At 40.6% G+C, this 26,862-nt stretch overlaps 1 protein-coding gene across 10 annotated transcripts in view; it reads left to right on the forward strand.

Moving 5' to 3' along the window:
- LOC122881612 (DNA-binding protein SATB1) overlaps positions 1 to 24,129 on the forward strand; it is a 59,376-nt gene extending 35,247 nt beyond the window's left edge. For all 10 annotated transcript variants that reach the window (XM_044208008.1, XM_044208013.1, XM_044208016.1 and 7 more), the window contains 4 exons: positions 2,584 to 2,655; positions 3,242 to 3,397; positions 19,008 to 19,214; positions 21,413 to 24,129. In XM_044208008.1, the coding sequence (XP_044063943.1) occupies positions 2,584 to 2,655; positions 3,242 to 3,397; positions 19,008 to 19,214; positions 21,413 to 22,033 (1,056 nt within the window). In that variant the 3' untranslated portion in view covers positions 22,034 to 24,129. The remainder of the gene's footprint in view (positions 1 to 2,583; positions 2,656 to 3,241; positions 3,398 to 19,007; positions 19,215 to 21,412) is intronic.
- The last annotated feature ends 2,733 nt before the right edge of the window (positions 24,130 to 26,862 follow it).

Below are 26,862 nucleotides of genomic sequence, written 5' to 3' on the forward strand. Positions count from 1 at the left end.
ATTGGGAATGGAGTAAAAGTGCAGCCATAGTTCAGAAAGCGTGCAACAAAAAGAGAGATGCATTCATTCATCATATAAAAACACATGTGTGAATAGATCTAGTCCTGTGAACTGTTTTGGTGGCCATTTCAAGATGTTGTTGGTATTGTATGAATGTTTACATGTAGTCAGGGTGGAGAACAGGTATGCAGGTGTAAAAGCAGGTTGGAGTGTTTTTAAGAAGCTGGAATTTACTGTCTGTCTTTGTGGTGATGTCATGGACTTAATCCAGACATGTGTAACAAACATAGCCAGGTTTCATAGACACTACATGTCATTCCTTTTTGTTCCTTATTCAGTCTATTAGAGTGTAAAAAGTGTGTATCTCTACATTTTGTGTGGGGTTACACAAAGTTCTACAAACACAGACACTATGAGTGCAGTGCGTAAGTGTGTAAGTACACATACGATCACAACCCTACCATTGTTTTTGTCCACACCTCCCGTTCCCCTCCATTGTGTCAGGCTACAACCTGTCTGGAAACACATGGAATAATCAACATGCGCACTAGAGAACATACTTTACATTCTCCCTGCATGTAAATGAGTTCTACATCCTCCCCGTCCTCACCACACAGGTGAGAATGGTGCACAAATGATGGATAATTTTTTGTGCTAATTTTGACCTTTTACCATGCATTAGGCTGCATTAAACAGCCCTCCCGTTTTAAAAATAAAGCTCACTCAGTGATGACAAGCTCCGTGAAAGATCAAACATCATTTAGTCAGTCCCCGTTTAAAAATCACTGCGTACCACAGCACTACTTTCTACCCTCACCGCAAATCACTGTCCCTCGTTTGAAAGGTATGCAGCAACTTTCTACCACTTAAGCCCATTTGAAGTGCGGTCAGCTGCATCTGGGAGGTGATGGGAGTAGACAAAGGCCTCCTCTGTCCTGTCCTCAGTGAAGATTTTGCTTTTATTTAGGTGAGGAGGAAAGAAAGACAGAAGCACAGGCCCACCCATCTCCAAAATGGAGCCTCCCCCTGAAACTGCTCAGCATGATGGCAGTTGCTGTATTTAAAAAAACTAAAAAGAAAGAGTTGCATTCTGAAGCAGCGGTGCTGAACTTAAGCAGGGCCACTTTGCAGTTCACAGCTCATCTTTACAATCAGAGGCTGTGTCAGTGCAGGACAGAGACTCACAGTTAGAGTGGACCTTTGCACAAGAACAAAAAAAAAAAAATCTTTGGCTTAATAGCCCCACTGTTAATGTTTTATTAACATCCCAGAAGTTTTTACATTTACAATAATCACATAAGGTGAATTAGAGATCCACTTCCTTACAGAGTGAATGTACAGAGGGCCTTTTAGCATATCTGAGACCAGCTGACAGAGCTGTTGAGATACATAACAAAACAGAAATAGATTTGCAAGCTGAACAATAAACACAGTGACTACTACATGGCATACAATCTGTAACTATTTCAAACATGACCCAAAATTCAAAGCCACTGGTTTGTGGTTTTTATTTTCACCTCACTCAGAATACTGTTGGCACATCAATAGAATATCTTAAGGCATAATATACTTCACCTGTATGACTCAAACCTACTGACATTTATCATGTAGACCTTTTCCTACACAAGGCAATTCTCACACGCACACTCACAAACACACGTTTGCACACTCATACACCTGGCCATCTGCCAGCCTCTCCTATGGAGCAATGCGGTATGAATTTAAGCACATAAATCAGCCAGGGTGGCAATTGAGCCCGAGACAGAGGAGGGTTTTTATTGGCCTCATAAAAACAGATGCAGAGGTATGTTTCTCTCACGTGTGCTGATGGGTCGGCTCAACTCCCCCAAAGCCAGTTAGTGCACGTCCCGGCCTTAACAATTAGCTTGACATGGTAACCTACTGCTCAGACTGACAAGCCCACGTCGAGCTGTCGTAAAACAGGATGAAAGGCCCAGTAATGCTCCGACATTCCAGTTTCACCACAAATTTGAGCATTATGGGATTGTTTTTTACACATAAAGGAGCTCGTATTAGGTTCTAGACCACTACTTGAATATATATATATATGTATATATGTATATATGTATGTTTTTTGAGCACAGGCTACATTGTTTGTTAGTAGGTGTTGGTGTTATTATGGTTTATTTGAATGCTATGTACTTGTACTCATACTCAACCCTGTCGATGTCTCCTTTCAAAAGGGCTCATGTGGAATGATTCATATGCTAATGGTTCTTGGGTAATGCTTTTATTAGGATACTTGTTACCTTGTCAAAGGATTTTTGTCAAGATGCAACAAGCCGCTGAATGAAGATGATTTGATTTCACTTGACTTGCATTTATTTTTTAATCACCAGCTTGACATAAGAATAATAACATTTCATACAACACATCTAAGTGTTTTTGAGCAAAGTAACGCTGTAGCCATGCGTGGGCGTAATATACACTCCAGTGTGAGTGTGTGAGTGTGTGTGTGAGATAGGTGCATGCGTGAGCTTGCGTGTATGCTTGTGTTTAGCCAAATTACCTCCCCCCCTCATGTGAGCCTAAATAAGTATGGTTGTGTTCCCAACACTGCAGCCCCGGAGGGAAGACTGTAACAGCGTGAGGCCCGAGGACTGGAATCCCCGAATCCCCGTGGGCATTTCCCCTGTGAGCAAATAACTCCACCCACCTCACCTTTCCACCTCCACTACCAATCTGAATGCACACATTCTCATAGAGAATACACACACTGGAGCTTATCATCTCCAGCATTTACATGTTTGTGAAGCAAGAAACATTAACAGGAGCAGCATGTGAATGTATCTTTCAAGTATAAGGCTAATATTTGCATTTTGATCAGTTTTTATTTGAAAAATTGTCAAAGAATACCACACTATTTTACACTATTACAAAGCTTTAGATTTTAATTACATCCAATGTTGATAACTAGATCTGGGTCAAATAGAGTTTTTGTTTGAGTGTGTTTTCGCCTAATTTGTATATCAAAAAGTCTGAAAAAATAAATATTGTTACAAAACATGTACAGATACACAATATTTAATATACCAACTGTCAGACATGACTCTCATAATATATTTTAAAAAATCTTCAGGTAGAGTACAGTGACCCAGTCCATACACACAACCACAATCTATTGAATACAAAGGAGAATTCAATATCTGACAAAGTTTAAAATGAAAAATGTGTAGTGGAGGATTTTCGTAATTTCCTTTGTCTTCACTCTTTTATCCAGGTGAAACCGTCACCTCTGCCCAGCGAGTGGAACGGCAAAACAGAGAGCTGCATCCTCAACATCAACTCCACCATCTACGATGAGATCCAGCAGGAGATGAAGAGGGCCAAAGTTTCCCAGGCCCTGTTCGCAAAGGTTGCTGCCTCCAAGAGCCAGGTACTGAAACACACACTAAACACCTCACTGAATAAAGAAAGAAGGAGAAATGTTTGCTGCATAACCAAAGCTTTGATGCCAATATATCAACTATATTTTGGTGTTTTGTGTTAGCAGCGTCCCAGTCGTTGTCTCCCTCCAGAAAACTTAATTGAACATTTTGGTTCAAGCTTGAATTACAAAATACGAAGAGCTTTCTTTCTTTTTTCATCATTGAAGCTAAAAAAAATAATAATGAAACATGGTCTTTGTTCAATATCCAGAATCTAGTCTGTGAAAATCGTACCTACTATTGTTTAAAAAGCAGCATAATGTGTAATCATTTCACGAGATCTTACTTTGTAAAGTAGCTCTTACATCAGTATTGATGTGCCATAAATCCAAACCTGAAATTCTAAACTTCCATACATACTTGCTCCAAGTGTCCACACACACACTCACACACATGGCTGATGGATGTAGTACAAAAATCAAACCAAGAGAATAAAGATCCTTCAGATCTGAGACAGTCCTGTTGAACTCTTATATACACACAAACACACACACATCAGTCTGTACAGAGAACATTAAAAAGATTATAAAATATTTGATACTAGATGCACATAACATCATATTATTCATACAGATAAAAGCAAAGAAATAAAAATCCATCCAACCTGTAGCAAAACTTGCCTCAGAGCATCACTGCAATGATTTATCGACATAATGACACATGTCCTCTTTATTGTGGGTTTGGAGTTTTGCAGTCGACACTGTTTCAATACCAAACAAACCTGTTTATATTAGCTCCACTCAGTAAGACGATGGGGCCCCTGTTATCTTCTCCCAGAGAGCAGGGCGCTCACACAATAAAAGCTTGTGTGTGTTGGAAACAGGGGGGAAAAACGACGAGTTTAACTCTTTATTAACAGTAATTTAAAAAATTCAGCACTAAGGAGTTATTATTAAAGGTTTTCATGTGTCTGTCGGAGGCAGAGTTGGGAAGATTTCCACAATTGTGCTTGATGAAGAAGACGGGGGGAGAAATAGATCACCAAGGGTGGAATAATCTTGAAATATCTGCAAAGGCTTTATTTTTTTCTTGCTGATTAGGATGATTATACCCCCAGATAGCTTTGTTTTACCAAATTGCAGTTTGATGCACAAACCACTGTTTTTGTTAAGGAGTTCAAAGACTCCTTGGAAGGATGGAGAAAGAGAAAGGGGGAGAGCGAGGCAGTCGCAGTATATACTCAAACATGTCTCTCTCTTCTCAAATGAAGGTTTGTCTGGGAACAGGTTTCCACCGTGCCTTTTCCACCTCACTCCCATCTTTCTGTCTTGCCCCTCTACCTCTCTCGTTCCCCCGATTTCTGCCTCTCTTTCACGTTCCATTCATGGCAGCCGGGTGTGAATGTGAATTGAGCAGCAGATAAGAAGTGTGCTAATTATGCCTGTGAAAGGGGGCCTGGGAGAGCACTTATCTCTGGCTCCATCTCGTAATGGGCGCTCCCCGGGCAGCTGGTCTCCCCCCTTACTACCCAGCCGGCATTGCCACAGCTACCAGCACTGCCAGGCCAGGCCTGCTCCTCCCCATCAGGACCCCTGAACCCTGTAAAGGGGAGACCAGCACCCAGTTTTCAGTTGCTGTTTCCACACAAATCTTCTAAAATCCAGCATTTGCCTTATATCGTTATTATAATTTAAAGTGGGACGAGATTGTAGTTTTGTTGTGTCTTTTGTCCCTTCCATACATAGTTGTGTTATGTTGACAGCAGTAGAGCTGCAGCAATTACTAGTCAATTAATCGATTACTTGATCAACAGAAAACAATTAATTGGAAACTGTTTTGCTAATCAGTCAATCATTTGAGTCACTTTATAAGCAAAAATGCATTTGCCGGTTCCAGCTTCTTAAATGTGAGCATTTGCAGCTGTTCTCATTGTTTGTCATTTGCTGTTTTATATCATTGTAAATTGTATATTTTTGGCTTTTGGACTGTGTCGCACAAAACAAGCAATTTGAATATGTCATCTGGGCCTCCGGGAAATTACGTCATTGTTAATTACGTCATTGTTAATTACGTCATTGTTAATTGTTCATGGATAGGTTACTATAGTGCGAATCAGACTCAGAATGGTAAAATATAAATGTATATTGAAATGGTATGTTGTAAATGACAGCTTAAGTCCAGAGAGGTTGCAGCCTTGCAGGAAAAAAAAACAAAAAAAACACTGTCCAAACCTTGGGTAGAGTACTATGCCAGCAGAGACTCCTGGTACTGAGGTTGGGAGTGCAGTGTGGATGTGGTTGGTGATGAGGATGGAGGATGGGCTGGACTGGCAGGATGCCCATATGGAGTCCAGGGAAATAATCGTGGGGGGAGGGTGGGGAAGAGGTCTCATCACTGAGGCTGGCACCGATCTGTCAGCTTGGTGTGCAGTTCAACCTCTGCCTCCTCAGCTCAGCTTAGGATTTCCCAGCATGCTTACGCAAGCACTGGATCAGGTGACCGGGATCCGTTGGTATCAGTCCCGTATATGTCTGAGTATGTGTGCACCATGTAGTGTTTCTTAGTGTATTTAGCATTTGCGTACAGCATATTTGCCTCATTCACAGAGAGACGGATGATACAGCTGAGAAGGGAAGGAGAAGAGCGATGGAGATCTGAAAGGGGAGAAATAAGAGATGTGGAGTTGAAGGAGGTCATAGGCAGTAGTGGTCCCGTGGGTAGAAAAGCAGTAAACAAGAGTTTACTGATGCATGCTGCACTGAGTGTATGCATAGGTGTGTGTATATTCTGTATATAGCTGTGTGTGTGCTTTTCTGTGTATCAAATATGGGTTTATGTGCAGGCACATTTGAATGTGTGTGTTTGTGTCTGTTGGTGTGTATGTGTGTTTGGGGGGGGGTTCCTGGAACGCAGCCATCCTGTCCTCTCTTAGGGCTCGTAACCACAGCAGGCCACAGCCACCCCTTAACTGCCCCCCCTCTCTCACATATTCAATGTTGCATTTCAATCACTCTTTTACTGCCACATATTCAGAGTAGTAACTATAGAGCAGTGAATCTAACCCAAGCCATATTACTTTATCAGATTAATGGTCGCCATTCACTTCAAGTCTGGGCATACATATTTTTTTTAAGTAATCCATGCAGCAATTCTGATTTATTAGGACAGATATTACGTTTACTCCTTGATAAAATCAGAATCATTATTCATGATCCATTCCTCAATGATTCAAACTGATTGAATGCTCCAAGAATGCTCCATCTTCATTTAGCTTCAGGAGATGTCAGACTTGGAGAAAACATCTGCGTGCTACTGGTTCAAATCCAGTGATGACAATGCCAGAAGTAGCTATATTCGCCAAACGGCCCATTTCATTTTGGCCTGCAGAGGTACAAGCTATGATCTGGATAGCCTGGAGTTGATGTCAACATTATTAACTAGCTCAGTAAGGCTAGAGCGCTATCTAGCAAGTTACTGTGCTTTGTTTTCATTCACGTTAACAGGGGAGGCTTGCTGTGTTGGCTAGCCTGGCAGAAAGGGCGGCTAATGTTCAGTTGAGCGATGGGAGGTTAGCTAAGGGTGGGGTGGAGCGGATTGGGGGCATTCCTTTGACATGACTTATGTCCAAACATCCCTGACACTTCCTGAGAGGAATTGTGCAACGGATAGAATCAGAGTCCCTGCTGTCATAAAACAAGCACCCTGGGAGCTCGGCGCACCGCGGGGCTCAAAGCCCTCCGACTCCTCAATGACCAGAAGAGTACAGAACACAGTCACCGCCACCAACACCGCCCTCTCTCCCCATCTCTCTTTCTCTCTCTGTCTCTCTCTCACTCGCTCATTCTCCCCTGGAAGAGGCTACGCTAATTAGCCAGGCTCTAATGAGACAGAATGGCACTGATCTGGTCCGCCGCTGCGCCACCGGGGGGGCTGGGCGGGGGGGCTGGTGCAGTAGGGGGGAGAGGGGAGAGCGAGGGGGAGGTTGGTGTATGCCATCTGTCACCATGCACCCGCCTGGCACGGCAGTCCCTAGAGTGGAGGGGGGGGGGGGTGCCTTGTTGGTCTGGAGAGGTGGGGGAGTGGGTGGAGGTGGGTGGGGGGGCGGGTTGGGGACACTGATATGAGTAGGAAGGGAGGGTGACAGAATAACTGGAACTGCTTCCTTCATGTTTAGAAAATGACTAATTTCCTGTTAGCGCCGGAATCTGCTTAGTGGTCATACATGTTTTATTTAGGCTTCAACGCTTTTCTTAGCTTTAATCTCAGATATTTGGCACATGACCCACCCAACCAGACCAACGACACACACACACACACATCACTTCTATCACTCTATCGCTCCATCCAATGGCTGCTTAACAAGAAGGGCAGATGGCTGACCTTTTGGGTATCTGGTTCTAAATTGTGACCGTTCCGAGGTTTGTCTGTTACTGAGAAGCCACTTGGGGTCAGTGTGTTAGAAGTCATGTTTTGCATGAAGAGTGTGTACAAATGGCATTAAATGACATCCTAGGATAGTAAAATTGATACAGTGAAGATGTTATCAGATACTTTTTAATACCAGGAACTGTTGGGCTATGTTTTAGAGTGGCACAGTGAAATTTTGCTCCACATTTCACAAGTTGCACTTTCTGTGCTATGGTAGGGCAGGCATCAAAGATGTCTTAATTTTTTGTTTGTGAACTCACAGTTATCCACTCTCTCTCTCTCTCTCTCTCTCTCTCTCTCTCTCTCTCTCAAATTAGGCAGATCAGAGCGAGCGTATCACAACCCCTAGGGATCTAAAAGGGCCGTGACTGTTTATTAATTGATTTATTTATTTATCTCCTGTGCCTGCTTGGTTATTAGGTTGCCATGGGAAACAGGCTAGGCCAGATCCTCTCTATTATTAAAGACACAATTTCTTGAACTGGAGACCCAGCTGTCTGAATAATTAATTTAGCGAATGAATTATCTTGCAAACGGTAAGTCTTCCCCTCCTTCTGAAATGAGCCTTTCTCTTATTGTTTAATGGACAGTGGAATTCCCACCAGCCTGTTTTCTCTCCACTGCCTGTTTCATCGAACCCTCCTCCTCTTAGCAGGATCCTTGGGTCTCACTGAGCATGCTCAGAGCAATTTTTTGTCTCCTGCCATCTCTCTCACTTAAGCCTTACATGCCACCTCTCACCCCATCTGTCTCCAATTGCACAACCCACTCCGTCCTCCTCGCCTGCCTCCTACCCTGCAGTCCAAACTAGGAATCTGTCCCGACTGTCAGGACTCCAAATTGTCTCTTCGTCATCACCTCTAATGCATTTTTATATGACAAATCTTTTCTACTGTGGCGCAGGTGTTAGCCAGTTTGCTAGTTAACTGATCTAGCACTTCTCTAATAGTTCACTAGCCCTCTCTCAATGGACAGTTTTCACGGCCTAACCAGTGCTTATCCTATTGCCCACGTGCCTAACCTAACTAGTCCTTACCCTTTGCTATCTTGTTTGCAAATGCTACCCTTGCCCCGGTGACAGGCACAGTATTTTGCTAGCTCTTTCTTTCCTACAAATGTACGCTAGCTAACCCTCTCCCACTGTCTCCACTTCTCCTGACAGACCACACAGGGCTTGTTCTGAGGCCCATTCTCGCTAATCTGATCAGGCAGGCAAATACGCCGGGAAAAGCGCTTTAATGATCCCCCTAATTACCTCAAGTCAATACCAACTGTATTATTAGACTTGGGGAAAATATTCCATTAGGGTGCCCCCCGTGGGAGTCCCCCCTGTGCGCGCTGATGTCACGCGCTGCGCGCCCCCTACGCTTGTAATTAATTTTATTTACACACTCAGGAATGCACAAGGTCGCACCTGCAGCCCGGAGCCGCCCGACTCGGCCCGCCTAATCAGATCTGTCATAATTATCATTCTGCATGCTTCTGACACACGCCGGGAAATATTTCAATTTAACTACAGCCACTAGCTCCGGCAGATGCAGTCTGAGAGAGAGAGAGAGAGAGAGAGAGAGAGAGAGAGAGAGAGAGTGTGGGTCTCTGATAGTGTGTGTGCATACAGGAGTGTGTGTGACTGAGTGAGGGGGAATTGCATGGGGAGATATTAGGACCTATCCAAGTGCTCATGCTGGTGCTTGTGTGCACTTGGTTTTGCAAGCATTATTTGTTCTCTCTCTCTCTGTCTTTCACTATCTTATCTCTCTCTCTCTCTCTCTCTCTGAGGGAGACTGTCTTTCCATCCTCATCACTCTGTCTACACGATATTCTTCAGTCACTATTTTTTTTTACAATATACTGCATAAATTGAGCCTGAAGGAGGACATATAATTAGCTTTTTCAGCTACATACAGAGAGACATTTGAGATTTGGTGTTTACTTTGTTGCCACTTGTGTAAATATTCTATTATAAGGTCAATATGAATATCAACATTGAACAAGACACACAGCCATAACACTGAATAAACAACTGCATATGAAGACTTCTATTTCAGCACACTTTTTGGGGATGAAAATTTGCTCAGTTTCACAAGTATCTAAAGCAAACTTGTAGGCCTATTAAGAACACTTATTTAGCTGACATAGACAATTTGCAGGTTCTCCGCTATTTCAATTCCTAATTCAATAAGATCAGTCATGATTTATCAGCCTAATTATGCTTTGATATTAGCAATTAAACCCCAGCTTTGAATTAAATCTCAATCAAGCTCTTATAATTGATGGAATCAGACTCCATGTAGGTGCTTTCTGTGTTTGTAATGTTGCTGCCGTTGTTGTTTATCCCTAGTTCATCTTCAGTGTGTTTCTTGTCTTCTGTGCATTCATCCTCCATCTGCCTCTGCAGTATTGAACAGAAAAGATTATAAACAAGAGGTAAATTTGTGGTGGGAGAACAGTGTTTGAACATTCAGTGTAGCTGTGCAGACAGTGCTTGTACCCAAATATCAGCCCACCACCAGGCTAAACGAGATTATGGTGCAATTTCAACAATACTAATATTTGATACAAAGAGGCACATGTACTGTAGCATCATCAGTGACTCGATTTTCAGCCATTTTGTACACATAAACAATCTGAAGTGCTTTAGTGGACAAAGAGAATGCAGTTTCACTAAAATGTGATATCGACTGATATTTAAAATTAATTTTCACGTTCCTATGAGATAAAATATGTTGCCTGCAAATATTTTGTTAGTACTGTGGACAAATACAGAAGGTATTAAAACATTCTTGTCGTCTTAATTTTGTAGATATTCAAATAGATATGTTCTTGAGCAAGGCACTTATCCTGCTGAGAATCCAACACAAGTAGACTGTGGTTGCACCGGGGAACTCCCAGGTTATATTATTGTTGCTATGCTATGTGCAGTTGTGTGTGAAGAAGAACTTTGCTGAAAAAGAACAAAACGTGCAGTTAAAAAAAACCACTGTAACCACACAGATGTTTAATGTGCTCCATTTTAGATGGACTGGTCATTTGCCTTTGGCTATTCTTTATGCTCCATCTGCCTCTATTTGGTTGCTCGAAAATTCCCTGCACACTTTATTGGTTCGGCAGCCATGACGTAAACTGCCACAGAACTGGATGGTATTGTTTCTGGGAGCAAGTGCTGACACAGAGATGGCCATTTCCTGCATAGTCATGCCTTGCCTCCACAATGTGTGTCGTGTTAGCTGTCAGTCTGTTATTGTTGTAAACTCGCTTATTGTATCTGGAGAGGTCGCAACCCCTCTTCAGAAAACGTTCACTGTTTGACTAAGACTTCTCCATGTCGCAGCTCGAATAGAGATTAATTGTTTGGCATGTATGATTCAGATTGGCAAATTTCTCTCCTAAAGCTCAGCCACTGACATCCTCACAAAAGAGGATAGTGACACAATCTGGCAACCACAATCTGGAAAGCATCCACTTTGACAAGACATCAGAGTCATATCAATGTGATTTAATAACAAAAAAAGATTTTTTAAATGCAAGTTTCAAATGATTTAGATGACTCAGTTTTTAATCCTCAAAAGCTTTCCTTAAGAGAGAAGCCGCTTCATGATTGGTACATATTAGTAGAAATTTCATCATCCATTACTGTGATCGTAAATCCAACCATCCTTAGGGCCTATCTGTCATTTCAAAAAGATGTCCGTTTGATCCATCTGTTTTGTAGTATGCCTCCTTATGAATGCTCAGGACCAGCGTGTGAATTCGAATCAGATGGCGAGGTTGTGAAAAACGATGCAGATGTAAATAAAAATGTGACTTAACAATAAATTCAACTCTTTGATCACCATATGGTGAACAGCCACAGATACGGTATAAACAAAGTAGTATATTTTTAGAAAAATGTTCATTTCCTTTATCTGTAACTAATTCGTTTTTCTTTACAACCATGTGAAATATTTAATGTGTTCATACCCTCTGTTGTGATGTGTGTTCTTTTTTGTTGTTCACGTCCAGTCATGTATTTTAAGATGGAAATCATTAGAGAGCTGAGCTTGTGACCGGGTGGGTCACTAGTTTAAATCCCCAGAATTGATGTGATTGAGTAAAGGTGGATTTATGCTTCTGCATTGAGCTGTTTCAGATGCTTTGTAACACTGACATGGTCCTCCTCAAAAACGTAACTTATACGTCAGGACATGGTCACTACGTAGAAACCGCATTATAAATACAACATGGAGCATGTTGAAAAAAGGCCCTGTAATCTTCTTTTCAGTAACGCTAGTTAAATTAGTATTTTGTGATCTAGCAAAGCCATTTCCAGCGCAAACCTTCTCCTCGCTGCGCTCTAAGGGAATGAAAGAACGCAAACACGATTACTTGGGGTATATAATGAATGCACAGTTCAGTAATCTTCTCCTTTCCTGTAGCGAGACAAATTTGTATGTTAAGATATTGCTAGCAGTCATTTTTAGTGCAAACCTTTCCCTCGCCGTGATCATCTCCCTATCACATAGTCAATGAAAGAATATGAACATGATTACTTTGGGTAGATAATGAATCCACGACATAACCATCATTATTCATCTGGTGTTGCAGTGGTGCTACGATAATCAACGGGTTAAATCCTACCTTGAACCGTAAATTAATTCCTATGCTTTAAGCACTGACGGTGGGACCACCAGAACACCTCCACAGAGGAGCATAAATTAGGATTGACATTTGTCCCTCCATTAAAAGACTAAATAGACTTTTTGGGCCTTTGCTCACCTGACCCATTAGTTGATTAGACAAATGGCACCAAAATCATCTCTGTAAGTTGTTATTAGTTCACTCCAATGCTCATGTTACCCCTGTAACATACAGTGTATAAAATAATTGCTGCACAGCATGTTGAGCCAACAACTTTTAATGGCTGTGTAGACATTAAAGAAGAAATTGAATAAAGACTCTAACAGACAAATAAATAGGACTTTGTGGTGTTATGGTTGGTCTGCGAGCAGGGTACAGTGAGTTTAACACTATTTTTTTGGCACATCATTGCTGTCCTTCCAATTGCCATTGCAGTTCAAATAAGGCCACTGACCCCATTTCCATTGCCCTATCTTCCTCACAGTATGCCAAAGATTATTTGTTCCGTCACTCAGAGCTGTTCTATTTGCATATAAAGACTTATCCTCCCAAAAAAAATCTGGCCCTGAATTGTGCAGTCAATTATTGCTTATTGTTGCGGGAGATTCACATATGCCCGAGCATCAGGAACATTTCAACTCTCCACTGTCGTCAGCAGATGGGCGTCCACCATGGCGTAATGTTTTTACAACACAGCACACGTTACCTTGCGGGGTGAAGGCGCACGTGCAGCCGCCAGTTTGGCTTGCTCAGGGAGGAGAAACATGTTATCGGCTGCATTTATCTGCATAGTGTTGTCTGCCAGTGCTGGGCCTCTGCCAGGTTCAAGGAGGAGGAAAGACAATAATGCATTGTCTTCCCCCTACTTTTTGCTCTCTCCCTTGTTCAGACACAGAAGAGGTTTGTCTGGCTGCCTCCGAAACAGTCCTGTCCTCCAGCCAGCCAGCTACAACAATGACCACAATCATTTCTTCATCTGGGAATTTTCTTTCTTAATTTTTTGATGTGTCATCATGGCCTTTTTTGTCCAAATGGTACTCGAACTACTCGCATAGCCTGTTTCTGGGGTTGAAACTGAGGCATTATTTTTGGTCACGCAGTAATCCGAAGAAGGAAGGAAAAAAATTCAAATGGAAAATTGATGGACATCTGTTGGCTTATTTTATTTATTTATTTTTGCAGTGGCCGAGGTCAGCCTGATGGGGCTGATAACAAGCAAATGAGATTAGAGGGAAGGTGTTGGCCAGGCCGTGTGACAGACCTCTCTGTCTGTCTGTCTACTGTCCCTGTCTCACTGCAGAGCGAGTTGTTCATTAGTGTTTCTCTAAGCTTCCATGTTGGGGGTGTTTGCGGTGGTAGTTTGGTGGTGAATGGGTGGGTGGGTTGGGCGGTGAATACCATGCTGTTCTCTGACAGAGCAGGCCTATGCTCTTATTGGCAGCTTGTGACTGCAGCACTCACATACACGGTGTACCACATTGCATAGCTGGGTGAATCTCGCGCATGAATTCAACTATTGTGTTGCGAGGAAAATATTTTTATCAGAACACCCGGTTGCTATTTATACCAGGACTATACAATAGCCTGTTGAACAGTTTATTACCCTTTTAATTTGCCACCTTATGACCCTAGAGCCCCGTGAGCCTCTGGTCAGATCTGTGGTTGCTGTAAAACAAGAAAAGGCTGGTGGTTCTTTCTTGATTGCCAGTCCCGTTGTTTGAAACTAATTAATAATTAAGCAACAATGACCTAGAGGCAGTGGATTATTGTGCAATATTGTCGCAGGTGTGTGCCAACATAGCAAGATAATCCTATGCCTGTCAGTACTTATTGCTTCGATGAACCTGTTTGCAGCATCTGTGAGTTCAACTGAGAGATGTATTTAGCATCAAAATAAACTGGCTTTCTAGTTCACTGCTTTGTGGTTTCTAAGGTAATCTAGGCTGGGAAAATGCATTGGTTTACTCCACTAGGTCAAGTGAAAAGCTTATCAGTATCCGTCTCTGTCATAAATGTCCTTAAGTGTGTAAATGTGATTTCTATCACAGGCTCATCAACATACTTGAGCAGTTTCATGAGGATGTCATGTTGTGATCTGCCAAATAAAGAACACTCATGTACAAACTGATACCACTTTGTTAAAAAAACAAGCACTAGACGATTTCTAATACCATCGCTATTATATTTGCAGACCTATTAGGAGTTGTAGAATATTTCTACCAGGTGTACGCTCACACATCAGTGAATGTCAGTTAATGCCATCCACTACAGATATGATGTCAGTTTTTCCTTCACAACAGCTCTTTAAGTAGTTTTTTAAACCTTGAATGATATAGTCTTTTATTATTTGCTCAGCAATGAGTTTTGCCTTTCATTTCGTCTCGATCACAGCTTCTTAAATCTCAAGTTGACATTTTCAAATCCTTTGTTTTGTCCAACCAACAGTCCAAAATTCAAAACTACTCACTTTACAGTGATGTAAAAGAAAAAGCAGTAAATCCTCACATTTGAGAAGCTTGAACCAGCGATTGTTTGGCATTTTTTCTTGTTAAACGGAATCCAAAGTAAACTCACAAAAATAGTTCTGATATACCTTCGGCTTATGCAGTTGTTACGGCTGACGTGTTTGCAAACAATTGTCTACTTTATCACCCAGCAGACACAGAGCAACATGAGTGGCTGTCTGCCGTTTTGTGTAGTGAGGGTTGATGAGAAGTGTGACCATACAGTCTAAGTCCTATCTTAATAAAAACAATTCTGTTAATACTATTTCTAATAGTACAGGGTTTGCTGTAAGTGATAATTATCCACCTTTGTCAGTCAAAGACTTTCTTGAAAGTATCACTAGTCTGGTTCCTGTCGCTGCACTACTTTGCGGCCATGATGGTTGAACCGTGACATGAGAACATTTCTTTAATGAACACAAGTTGTTGTGGAACAAAGTGAGTGTATACTATATTCTGTGTAGGCCTGCTCTGAACTACCTGTTCTATTTATTTATAGAGAGCCCTTAATGATCTTCAACAAAACACAGAGTACACTGGATTGAAGAGCCCTAGATATTTGTTTTCTGGACCACGTTGGAACACTTTAGCAGCAGGGGCAGCAAGTTCTATGATCCAATCAAGAGTGGTAGGTGCTTGTCAGCTGCAGTGGAGAGGCTCAACAAATTACATTAAACAATAAAGGGGAAAACAGATTTGCAACAGTATGGTAATGTTGAACGGGAATGTTGAACATAACATCTTGTTGATTTAATAATTCTTAGGAAAGAACATTGATGTAAGTTTTACATCCATGCTACTTTACATTTTAGAAGAAATAAGTTGTATGCATTTACTATATCCCAGTTGTTGTTTTTTTTAAGTTTAATGACAACAAGGGAGTCAAATCACTCACTTCTCTCAGTCTCTCTTTCTATTTGTCACCATCTCTGTCTCTCTCTCCTCCCTTTATCCCCGGTGCCTCTGCCTGTCCTGTGGAAGCAATGCAATTAGACAAACACAAACAAAGCTCTTGAAACTGCCATGGAAAATGCTGACTGTCCACTGTCCACAGTGCTGGCCGCGAGCGGCGCTAACTACTGTTTGACGTACATCACATTAAAACGTTTAGCAAATGTTTTTTGTGGCGTGTGATTCTTCCTTCAACTCCTTCTATAAAAACTAAATATCAGCTTAAAAACTGTAGAAAAAACAGGCAGCAAAGTAAAAACCAACACAAACGAACATTCACACTTGTGAACTAATAAACTCTCTGTACTTTATTTCATCAAATGGACTTCCTGGCATTGAAATGGAGTTCACGTTGTGCCTTTGTTTGATTGGCTCTGCTACTTTGGGTTTAATCCTGCTGGTTTGGGGAGTGTTTGAGTTGGATTACTCCATCGTTGGGCCGGGGTACTGTTTCTCTGGCTTTGAGAAGATTGTGTGTGGTGGTTTGTGTGCGTCTGTTTTGTGTTTTTTTTTTTTTTTTTTTTTTTTTTTTTTTTGGTGTGTTTGTGTGTGTGTTCTCCCTCACTACCGAATCAGCTGAAACCACAGACAGCCCAACTGGAGCGCCGTCCAAATCCCTCTGCATGCAAATTAAAAACGCAACAATAAATGTGGCAAAGGAACAAGGTGGGCACGCAGGCTATATGGCCCCCTCTACTGCTCTTCTCCCTCTCTTTCTCTCTCTCTTTCTCTCTCTTTATGTCTCTCTTTCTCCCCCTCTCGGCCTCCTCCAAAACCCCTCCTGGGTTTGATGTGGCTTATGGGAGGAGTTGGAACAGGGGACAACCAAACTGCTGAGTTATCTCTTGCATGCAGTGTGGCGGCGTGGCTCTGCCCTCTCTGTGTACGTGTGTGTGTGTCTGTGTGCGGACCAGCAGCGCGGTGTAATCCTGTGGAAATGAAAGGTGCTGCCGCGTACTGGCCGGGAGATTACAGCGCCACTCTGTCACACTGCCAGGACAGACTACCCGGCTGAGCGAGTAGCCCTCTGTAACACACACACACACCTCGTTGCGTTTCCTCCTCGCTGGTTTCACTCCCCGGCCGTCCCTCCTTCTTCATCCACTCTTGTCCCTTTACAGCTCTCTTGTCGATTCACTACAGCTTCATCCCCCCCACTCCTCTTCGCTCTCCCACACAGCACTAAAATGTGTTATTTCCCTTCACTCTTACTCTCACACACACACACACACACACACACACACACACACACACACACACACACACACACACACACACACACAATGGCCTGCTGAGGTTTGGGTCGTCACGTCTGAGCCTGGGAGACGACGTCACTCAGCCCATGCAGAGCCCTTCTGTCTGTACAGTCGTGAATCCTCAGTTTGTCACTCACTCGATGAACAAACACACATTTGAATTACTATAACTGAGAAGTTTCTATTCATTGTATTTATTCCATAACATCAAACTCTATCTTTATAGTCCTCTCATCTAGAACATTCAATTTTGCTCTAATGTTAACATGATGTCAATCAGCCAAACCCAAGTGCTGACCCCTTATAATTCAAAAGTACTCACAAGTACAGAAATGAAAGAGGACGAGGCCATATAGTTTGAATCTAGGGATTATCGAATAATCTGTCAGTTATTCTTTCGATTGATAGATTAATCATTTTGTTTATAAAATGCCAGAAAATTGTGAAAAGTGAAGATTAAAATTTTACAGAGCTTAAGGTGACGTCTTCCAATCGCCTGTTTTGTCCAACCAACCGTCCAAAAACCCAAACTTTTTAGTTAACTATCATATAAGACAGAGAACAGCAGCAAATCCTCATATGAGCAGCTGGAACTAGAAAATGTTTGGAATGTTTGTTTTTAAGTTTTACTGAAACAATTGATCAATTATCAAATTATCTGTCGATTGACTAATTGTTTCTGCTCTATTTGAATCGACATATTATTATTATTATTATTATAATAATAATAATAATAATAATAATAATAATAATAATAGGAATATTTTCTCATATTGATATATATTGGTGTGGAAAAATAAATGCAAAATGACATTATTACATTTATTATTAAATTAATGTTGAATTAATGTTCATATTTACATCCAGTGAAATGAACTGTTTCACTCTTATATTTTACACTAGAAACAACTTTTTACACATGCAAAACAAAACCGTCAGCAACTCATTTTGATAGTTTTTAATTACAATTTGCTTAGGATCAGTAATTTAAGCGCATTTTTTTTATATGTTAACAGTATATCAACAGTGCCTCTGAACGTACTTTTGTACATGTGTAATTCTGTGCAGTTCTGAAGCTTTTACTATACAAAACAATATATAAATGAATTACATGCAACCTTTTGTCCTGCACTTTCAGTTATGTGTCAGTCTCGTATTGAATCTTTCAATCATCAACGTCAGACTCATTGTGCACCCATTGTATTGATCAAATAAAGCATTTCTGATTGTATTTGTCCAATACTGTTCCTCAGCTCTGTCTTTCATGGCCCTCTGCTGGAGTGTTTCAAACATGGGAGTCACTTGCTTGCTCCCAAGGGTGCTCCTCAATATGTGATTGTGTGTTTCTCGTCACGTTAAATTGTTCCTTCCTGCTGTGTTGCTTGACCTTGGCTAATTCACATCTTCATCTTCAGCTGTGGCACAAAAAACATACTAACTGCAGGTGCAGCTATTGCGAAACAATGGGGCGGTGTGTGCGTGTGTGTGTGTGTGTGTGTGTATGTTTTATTTTTATTTTAGTACTGGAAAGAGTTTTTGCAAAACATTTTTTTCCATTCATTTTAATTACTTAAATCATTTGAAATGGTGTTACATTTGGGTTCTTCTGTTAATCAAATCTATTTCAACACCAAAATAAGCATATTTAATAATCTGGTTCTCCACTATAAAACTGGTTGACTGTTTTGAACCATTTTTCATTCTCTTTGGCCTAAAATTTGTTTAAACACTGTTGAAACCTCTTAGAGACAGCTATATGATGAATGAATCCATTCCTTTTTGACCTGTGCGCACATTTGAGTCTAAAGACCGTGCTTTACTGATCTACTCTTCTCTGTCTGTCTCTCTAATCCTTCCCTCAGGGCTGGCTCTGTGAGCTGCTGCGTTGGAAAGAGGATCCCTCTCCAGAGAACCGGACGCTCTGGGAGAACCTCTCCATGATCCGCCGCTTCTTGAGCCTCTCCCAGGTGGAACGCGACTCCATCTACGAGCAGGAGAGCAGCGCCGGGCAGCAACACCACAACGAGCGGCCGTCGCACTTGATGCACATCTCCACTGACCAGCTACAGGTGAGCATGACAGCATGTGTCCTGACTGTGCCTTTGGGCAAGGCACTGAGCATCAAACTTCTCTGGAACATAATTTTAAACAACAAATGTTTTTATGATGCAAACACACTCAAAACATAATGTAGGTGTGTGTGACTTACAATAAATTTTTTTCTGACAAAACACTGTTGAGTTTAGAATAAAACATCAAACATGTACATGCAAAAACAAATACAAACAAAATATGAATAAATATGAGCTGTATACTTACAAATGTACATTGTTTATTAAATAGAATACATACTTTACATGTAGGAAGCATAGATGCATGAATACACACACACCAGCACATACAAGGTTTCACTTGTGATTATGTACTGTAACCACAGACCCCAACTCTGTTATTCATGTGGGGCTAAAACGATTAGTTGATTAATCAATTAGTTGATCAACAGAAAGTAATCAGTAACTATTTTGATAACCAATTAGTCACTGAAGTCAGTTTTCCAAGAAAAACATTCGCTTGTTCGAGCTTCTCAAATGTGAGGATTTGCTGCTTTCTTTGTCTTATGTGATGGCAAACTGAATATATTTGGGATTTGGACTGTTGGTCAGACAAAACAAGCAATTCGAAGACATCAACTTGGGATTTAGAAAATTTTGATCAGCATTATTCACTATTTTCTGACATTTTATAGACCAAAGATTGTTAGTTGCAACCTTAATTCATGTATACAGGCCACAGGTGAGACACAGAAACAAAACCACTCTCCTGATAAAACTCTGCTTTCTGTATTTGTGCAGATTTTTTTCCTGAAGTTCCATATCAAAAACGAAAAAGTAAAAAACAGAATTTTTCCCCCCCGTTCATTTAATCTTAACTCGTTCATTTAATCTTAACTAATTTTCCAGGAATTTGTAATAAACAACACTTAGGAGTTTTTATGAACTCTTGTTAATTAGAAACACAGCAACACTTAAAAGTTCCTTCTTTTCAGCAAAAGCCATTTTCAAAGATATCATTAGCCTGAACTTATTTAAAAGAACTGCTTTATGAAAGACATCTGGCAGATGAATAGAAAGAAAACAGGCTCGGTTAACGGTCGAAATATCTTAATGAAGTACAATAATACTTCTATTAAAAGTCTGAGTCACAGCTGAGTGGTTGATTAGTTATTTGGTTACTTGGAGACATGGCTAGTGTTTCACAAAGGCTGCCATTTACTGGATATAAATAAGGTAATAGCATTTCTTTTACAAATCAATTTTAGCAGCAGATATGGAATGAGGGAATTTTGTGCACATTTTGCATGCGAACAGAAACGGTTGTAGATTGATTGATAAAATAGGATTATTTCGGATCTTATGGTGCAGTTTTACACTGTCCATAAGTGACTAGTGTTTTAAATATTTTGTGCTGGTCCTTCACTAACACGATACATTAGCCAAATTAGCTCACATTTGCTCAACAAGAACTATCATAGCTCAGTATATTGGTACAGTAGAATCACATCTTTGGGTGCATTTATGCAGCTGGCAAACAGAGTCCCTGGAAAGTGCTGTTTTGCAAACTTCATTATGAAACACCTATTCTACAGTGTCTGACTCAGAAATGAAAATAAAAGAGCACCCATTTTGCGGGGTCAATAGGGACCACGAGTTGCCCACTCACTCCCTCTCCAACCACACAATGAGACATTTTACGAGTAATGTGTCATGTGTTTACACTAACGGGATTCTGACAGCATAGTGAAAGCCATCGATAGCATTCTCACACTGCAGCAAATCAGCCAGACCATCGCAACGTGAATTGTGCACAGGGAGCTTGTTTATCACTGCCTGGCAATAGAGCCTGATAAGCAGCAGAGGCTATAATAGAGAGGCCAGTTTCCCACTGTGTGTAGGGCTGATTGTGTCTTTTGAGTTTGTGTGTGTATGTGTATCCCTACTAGTGTGTTACTGTTGCCTCTACCCCTACAATGAGAGACTAATCTCCCACTACCAAAAAAAGGGGGGAAAAATCATATCTGCAGAACTGATTACATTCAATGAGATATTACATGGAAAATTCCTTCAACCAAGTGCCTGTTCTATACACAGCGGGCCCATTTTCCCTCACAACTCAATTGATTTTAATGAAAGGCCTTATTAAGGCGCCGATAAGTGTTCACTGATAACATCCCCGTCTCCTTTCTCTTCCCCTTTCTTTCCCACTGCAGGCACAGCCACCCCAGTCACAGCAGCAGCACCAGCCCTCCCTGTCCCTTCAGCACCCCTCCCAACCCCTTTTGTCCCAGCAGCCCTTGCAGCAACAGCAGCCCACCACCGGCCCCCGGTTGCCGCCTCGCCAGCCCTCCACCGCCTCTCCAGCCGAGACGGAGGACGAGGGCAGCCGCGGAGGGAGCATCAAGTCCCGCACCTGTGGAGGGAAGATCTCCCTGGAGGCTCTGGGCATCCTGCAGAGCTTCATCCAGGATGTAGGCCTGTACCCCGACGAGGAAGCCATCCACACCCTGTCGGCCCAGCTGGACCTGCCCAAGCTCACCATCATCAAGTTCTTCCAGAACCAGCGCTTTTATGTCAATCACCCAGCCAAGGCGCTCAAGGAGCCCAATAACAACAACAACAACAACAACACCGCAGCCACCACAAACACCAACACCAGCAGCAGCTCGGCCTTTGAAGAGGAGCTGACGGACTTCAGGGAGAGCGGAGAGCTGCTGAAGGAGCTGGACGAGAGCACGCAGACCAACAGCACCATCTTCTCGATCAAGATCGAAGAGCAGCTGGGCCGAGGTACCGAGGCCCAGTCAGAGTTAGAACACGAGGCCAAGGAGTAGGACTCTCCCCATCTGAACATATTGAGAGTTTTGTTGTGCACACACACAAACTGATGACTGTGCTAAATCTAACGCTCCGGCCGACACAGAACCACCACACCGCAAATAAAGAAAAGTAGTGTTTTTAATCAGTACAGCGCCTGGACTATATGAGGAGTGTTTTTTATATATATATATATATATATATATATATATATATATATATATATATATATATATAGCACTGACAGGCTATGTGAAGTGAGTGTTCACACACTGGAAAGCCCATTTCAGACTCAAGTACTACTTTTTGGATTTTGTAAAACTTGTATTATTCACTGTAAAGACTGATGTATCATTTAAATAATCTGCACAAAAAATTATTCTAAGTATGTTGACGTGGATATTTGCTGACTGCACTCTGTCTGTTGTTTTACACTGACTTACTTTATCTTTTTGAGCTACTGATTATATTTAAAAAGAAAAAAGTTCCCCTGGAGTTTGCTAGGACTTTGATAGGTGTTTACGTATGTGATGTTTAACTGGATTTAAAAAAAAAAAAATAAACAAATGAAATCAAGGACCAAGTGGTAGACAAGGCCTTAATCATGAGGTATGAAGTCTGGAGCCTGCTGGCAGATTAGTTATTCTTTTAAAAAGCGCATAATGTGATTATGGATCACTCCAAACTCTGGAACCGCGATCACCCAGCCCAGGTGAATCTCCGAGAATAGCTCAGTCTTTACGTATTATTTGTTAGGGAGGAAATATAAATATATATATAGACATTATATTGTAACTGTAAAAAAAAATACAGTCTTAAAGAAACTATGCCAACAAATGCCTTGTACTATACGGCACTGCCGATGTTAGATTATTTTGCAAAACCTTTGTCACTGTAACTTTCTGAATTGCCACACAGTTAGAAATGTGAATTACACCATGTTTATGTTGTCCGACAATTATTTATTTGCAGTTCATGCAGTGTTTCTGATGTAATTACTTTTTTTGTTAAAGTTTGTTACGTAGAGCTTTTTTAAAATTCCACCGATCTTTTTTTCTATTTATAAATGTAATTTCGATGGGCAGTAAAAACAAAAAGTGTCTTAAACGTTTTAAATGGAGAAATGTGCTTTAAAGGTTGCCTATAAAAAGTGCTGTATGTCAACCAACTCATGCTACAAGCTTCACAATTAATGTTGTATGCAATTTTTACTATCATGCAAATAAGCTTAGGTAAAATGACTAACCTATAGAACACCTTAGAAAGAAAAACATATGCAATCTGTGTGAAAATCGATGTCTGCGATGTGTCTTCCTTTGGTTAACAATCCAATTCAAAAAGCTATTCCTGTATAAATATTCTGTATAAAGTGTTTCTTTTTTATGAGTTTATTTCAATGAGAACACCAGTTATTTTGTTACGACTGACTGTTTTATAAGTGTTTCTTGGTTCCTTTCAGCAGAAATGTTCTAACTAGAAGTGGTTATTGATTGTTAATTACACAATTAAACTGTTTGTATTGTACCACAGATTTCTTGGTATTAACTTGACCAGAGTCTTTTGGCACCAGAGTGGGATTTTCTCCTCTGCAAACGAAAGATGAAACAATGTGAATTGTTTTTAAATCTACTGCTAAGCGATATCAACTCCAGTGACTGACTCATTCAGCTGCAGTCACTGAACACATTATTTGTAATAACTGTAAATATCACATCTTATGAATCATTGATTGTTTATTATTGTAAATATATTTGAAGTTTGTGCAAGAGCTCACCGTACAAAATTGAAATCAACGTTCTGTCGTGCCTCTTCCTCTCAAACCGACTGTACCTGGGCTCTTCTACTGCTGAGTGTATCTGAAGCACCTGTGAAAACTGAAATAAATAAATGTTAGGTGTGAACACCTGTAATAGCAAAGCCCTCTGCAGGGAGTTAAGGTATAAAACAGCACAGGTGTCCTGACCTTGCCGTGAACCCCAGGTGAGGCCAGGTGTCTGCACCTTTAGGAAATTACCCTCACCTGTTAACACCCTGCGATATGTGCCAGCCAGTCTGGGCCGGCGTTCCCTTGATGTTCTGCTCTTTTTTTCATGAATAAAAAGCCAGAGTGTAACATTGTGTGTGTTCAGAGGAAAAGAAAATCATTGTTTGATTAGAGGTGGCGGTCAGAAGGTGCACCAACACGTGTCGAGGTAAAAAAAAAAAAAAAAAAAAAAAAAACACATGACAAACTAAAGAGGCACCATTAAGCTTCATTATTTCCTGATTTTGACATTACATTTGACTTACTCACTGACAAACAGAGATGAAGATACCAACAAACAACAGGAACTCCAGCGTAATACTCATCATTATCGCTGTTTTCATAAGGATCAGCCATATTTGCCTCAGCCTTTGAAAAGGTTTTTCCACACAGATGGCTAATACTTTTCTATAACAGTGGTTGTCTTGGAGGTGGTCACAAGAATATTTGTGAAATGATTTCTGGGGAAAAGGGGAATTTATAAAAAAAAATGTAATTCAATAATTAAGTAAAAATCCCAAAAAGGGGGTTAGGGAATACAAAAAATCCACTGTCCACATACAGCTGTAAAAGAGTTTTCAGTAGACATGGCTTCATTTTAGTGGATCACGAGCTGAAAAAGATCACAACCGCTGTTTCCTAACCAGAAAGCTCCAGTTTTGTGCTGGAGTTTCGCCACGGGTGGGTATCATGGGTGATTGCTCAGAGAAGACTGGCAAGCACAGAACAGTTTTTAAACCCTGTCTCCATTAGGCTGTTCGCTGGCTCTCCACGGCATCAAACACACTTCAAAGACTTTCCCCAGATGTCAAAATAGAAATCATAATTACGACAAGAATGGTGACTGATGAATCACTAACTCTGTTACCCCAGGCATGCTGTTGCTTATTTTAAAAATTAGCAGGCTACACTAGACAAGTTTCCCAGAAAGCATTCATAGATGATGCCACATCATGCTGCGGTACGCCACTTTTCTGGGGGAAAAAAGGCCAAGCAGATACAGTATCTTCTTGCTGAGTGTTGGCTGGAGTTACTGAGGTCAAACTGCCAAATAAAGCTTCATTTTAACCCAGTGAGACTCACAGATGTGTATTTTGAAAATATTTAGCTGTCAGAGGAGGCACCTAACTGTAAGCAAAAATAGTCAGATGATATGTATTTCATATAATCCATTAATAAGTTACATTTAAAATTAATAATAAAAAAGTTAATAAAAGTTAATAATTTAGATCATTACAAATTAAACAAATTATGGGTAAAATTTGGCACAGTGAGAACTTTGCCTCATATTTCGTAAAAAAATTGTGCTGGAGGCTGTATTCAGCAATACTGCAATATAAAAATATTTCATTAAGTAAATTCCTGCATTCAAAATGTCACCTAAGTAAAAGCATGTAAGTTTTAATCGCAAAACTTAAAGTATCAAAAATAAAAGTACTCATAACGCAGAAAAATGAGTGTTACACTAGATTATTATTGCTTAAAACTGATGCATTAATGTGTAAGTAGCATTCTTTATATGCTTTTGGGCAGTTTAATCTATAATACATCATATTTTATAAACCCAACATATGTGTCTTGATCTGTAAAGTAACTAGTAACTAAAGCTGTCAAATAAATGTAGTTAGTTAAAAAAAGTACAATATTTCCATCTCAAATGTAGTGGAGTAGAAGTATAAAGTAGCATGAAATGAAAGTAAAGTACAATTACTACCACTGGCAAAAATGCTCATCAGACATGGTACTCAAGTGACAACTTAGAAAAAACAACACTGATGAAATCATTAAGTCAAACTTTTTTCACTTGTAATAGGTGTAAGTTATTCCGATAATGTGCATTTTTTATTGCTACGTTGCACATCTGCAGGATGGACACATTTAAAGAACGTATACAAGCTCCACTGAACACCATCTCCCAGAGTACTCATGAAGATGTCAATCAACAGTGCACATTAACACTTCACAGACGACTTGAAGGAATACTGGAGAAACAGGAGATTGGGCTTCATGAATGCAAATTTCAAGTGAGCATCATATTTTGTGTGGGTTATTTTTCCAGCCTGTGTTGTTCATCATTTAACAACTCTGAAAAAGGTGGTCTGAAACTCGTAGCTCTGCCAGACTGTCAAGTGTCTCACTGTTGGGTAAACCAGGAGAGGAACAGCTCACAACTTGGCTCAGTCCCTCACAGTTTTCTGTTATATAATCTGTCACATGTGATACTTGAACCAGTGTTAGCACTCATGAGCCTAATACACAACATTCAACAATTAGTTGAAAAAAAATCCTGAGATTTCTATAGAATCATGAGCACAGATAATTTTATTTCTGGTAGCTGAGGAGGAACTGACTATCTAACTATTTCTATTATAAGTAGTATTCAACAGAAAACATGAGCAGAGGTGCAGAAGAAATTTAAGAATACCAGGTCGGACATTTTTTCCCAACGTGTTTTCAAGAACCCGAATTGAAAGAAGAATCTCAACACTTTTAGATGGACTGAATGCCTGATGATATGTGATCAATTATAAGATCCACAGCTGTTCATTTTGGATAAAAAAAATGAACAATACTAAAATATGAGTGAAAACCAAATTTTAAAATTACAGTTTTGCAGGTGATTCTTGCTTTTTCCGTATTTTTCTCATCACTTTCTTTTAACCTAGAGCCATTTCTGAGCTGCAAGGGGATCTTGTTTATTGTGGTGATCAGTGCCCTCGTGCCACAGGAATCACAACAACTTTGGGAACCATTGGGATATTAAACCTGTGTGAAAATCGATTCTAAGTGACCTGGTTAAAGAATTTCGCCATTTTTAAGTGA

Source organism: Siniperca chuatsi, linkage group LG9 (assembly GCF_020085105.1).
Source record: "Siniperca chuatsi isolate FFG_IHB_CAS linkage group LG9, ASM2008510v1, whole genome shotgun sequence".
NCBI lineage: Eukaryota > Metazoa > Chordata > Actinopteri > Centrarchiformes > Sinipercidae > Siniperca > Siniperca chuatsi.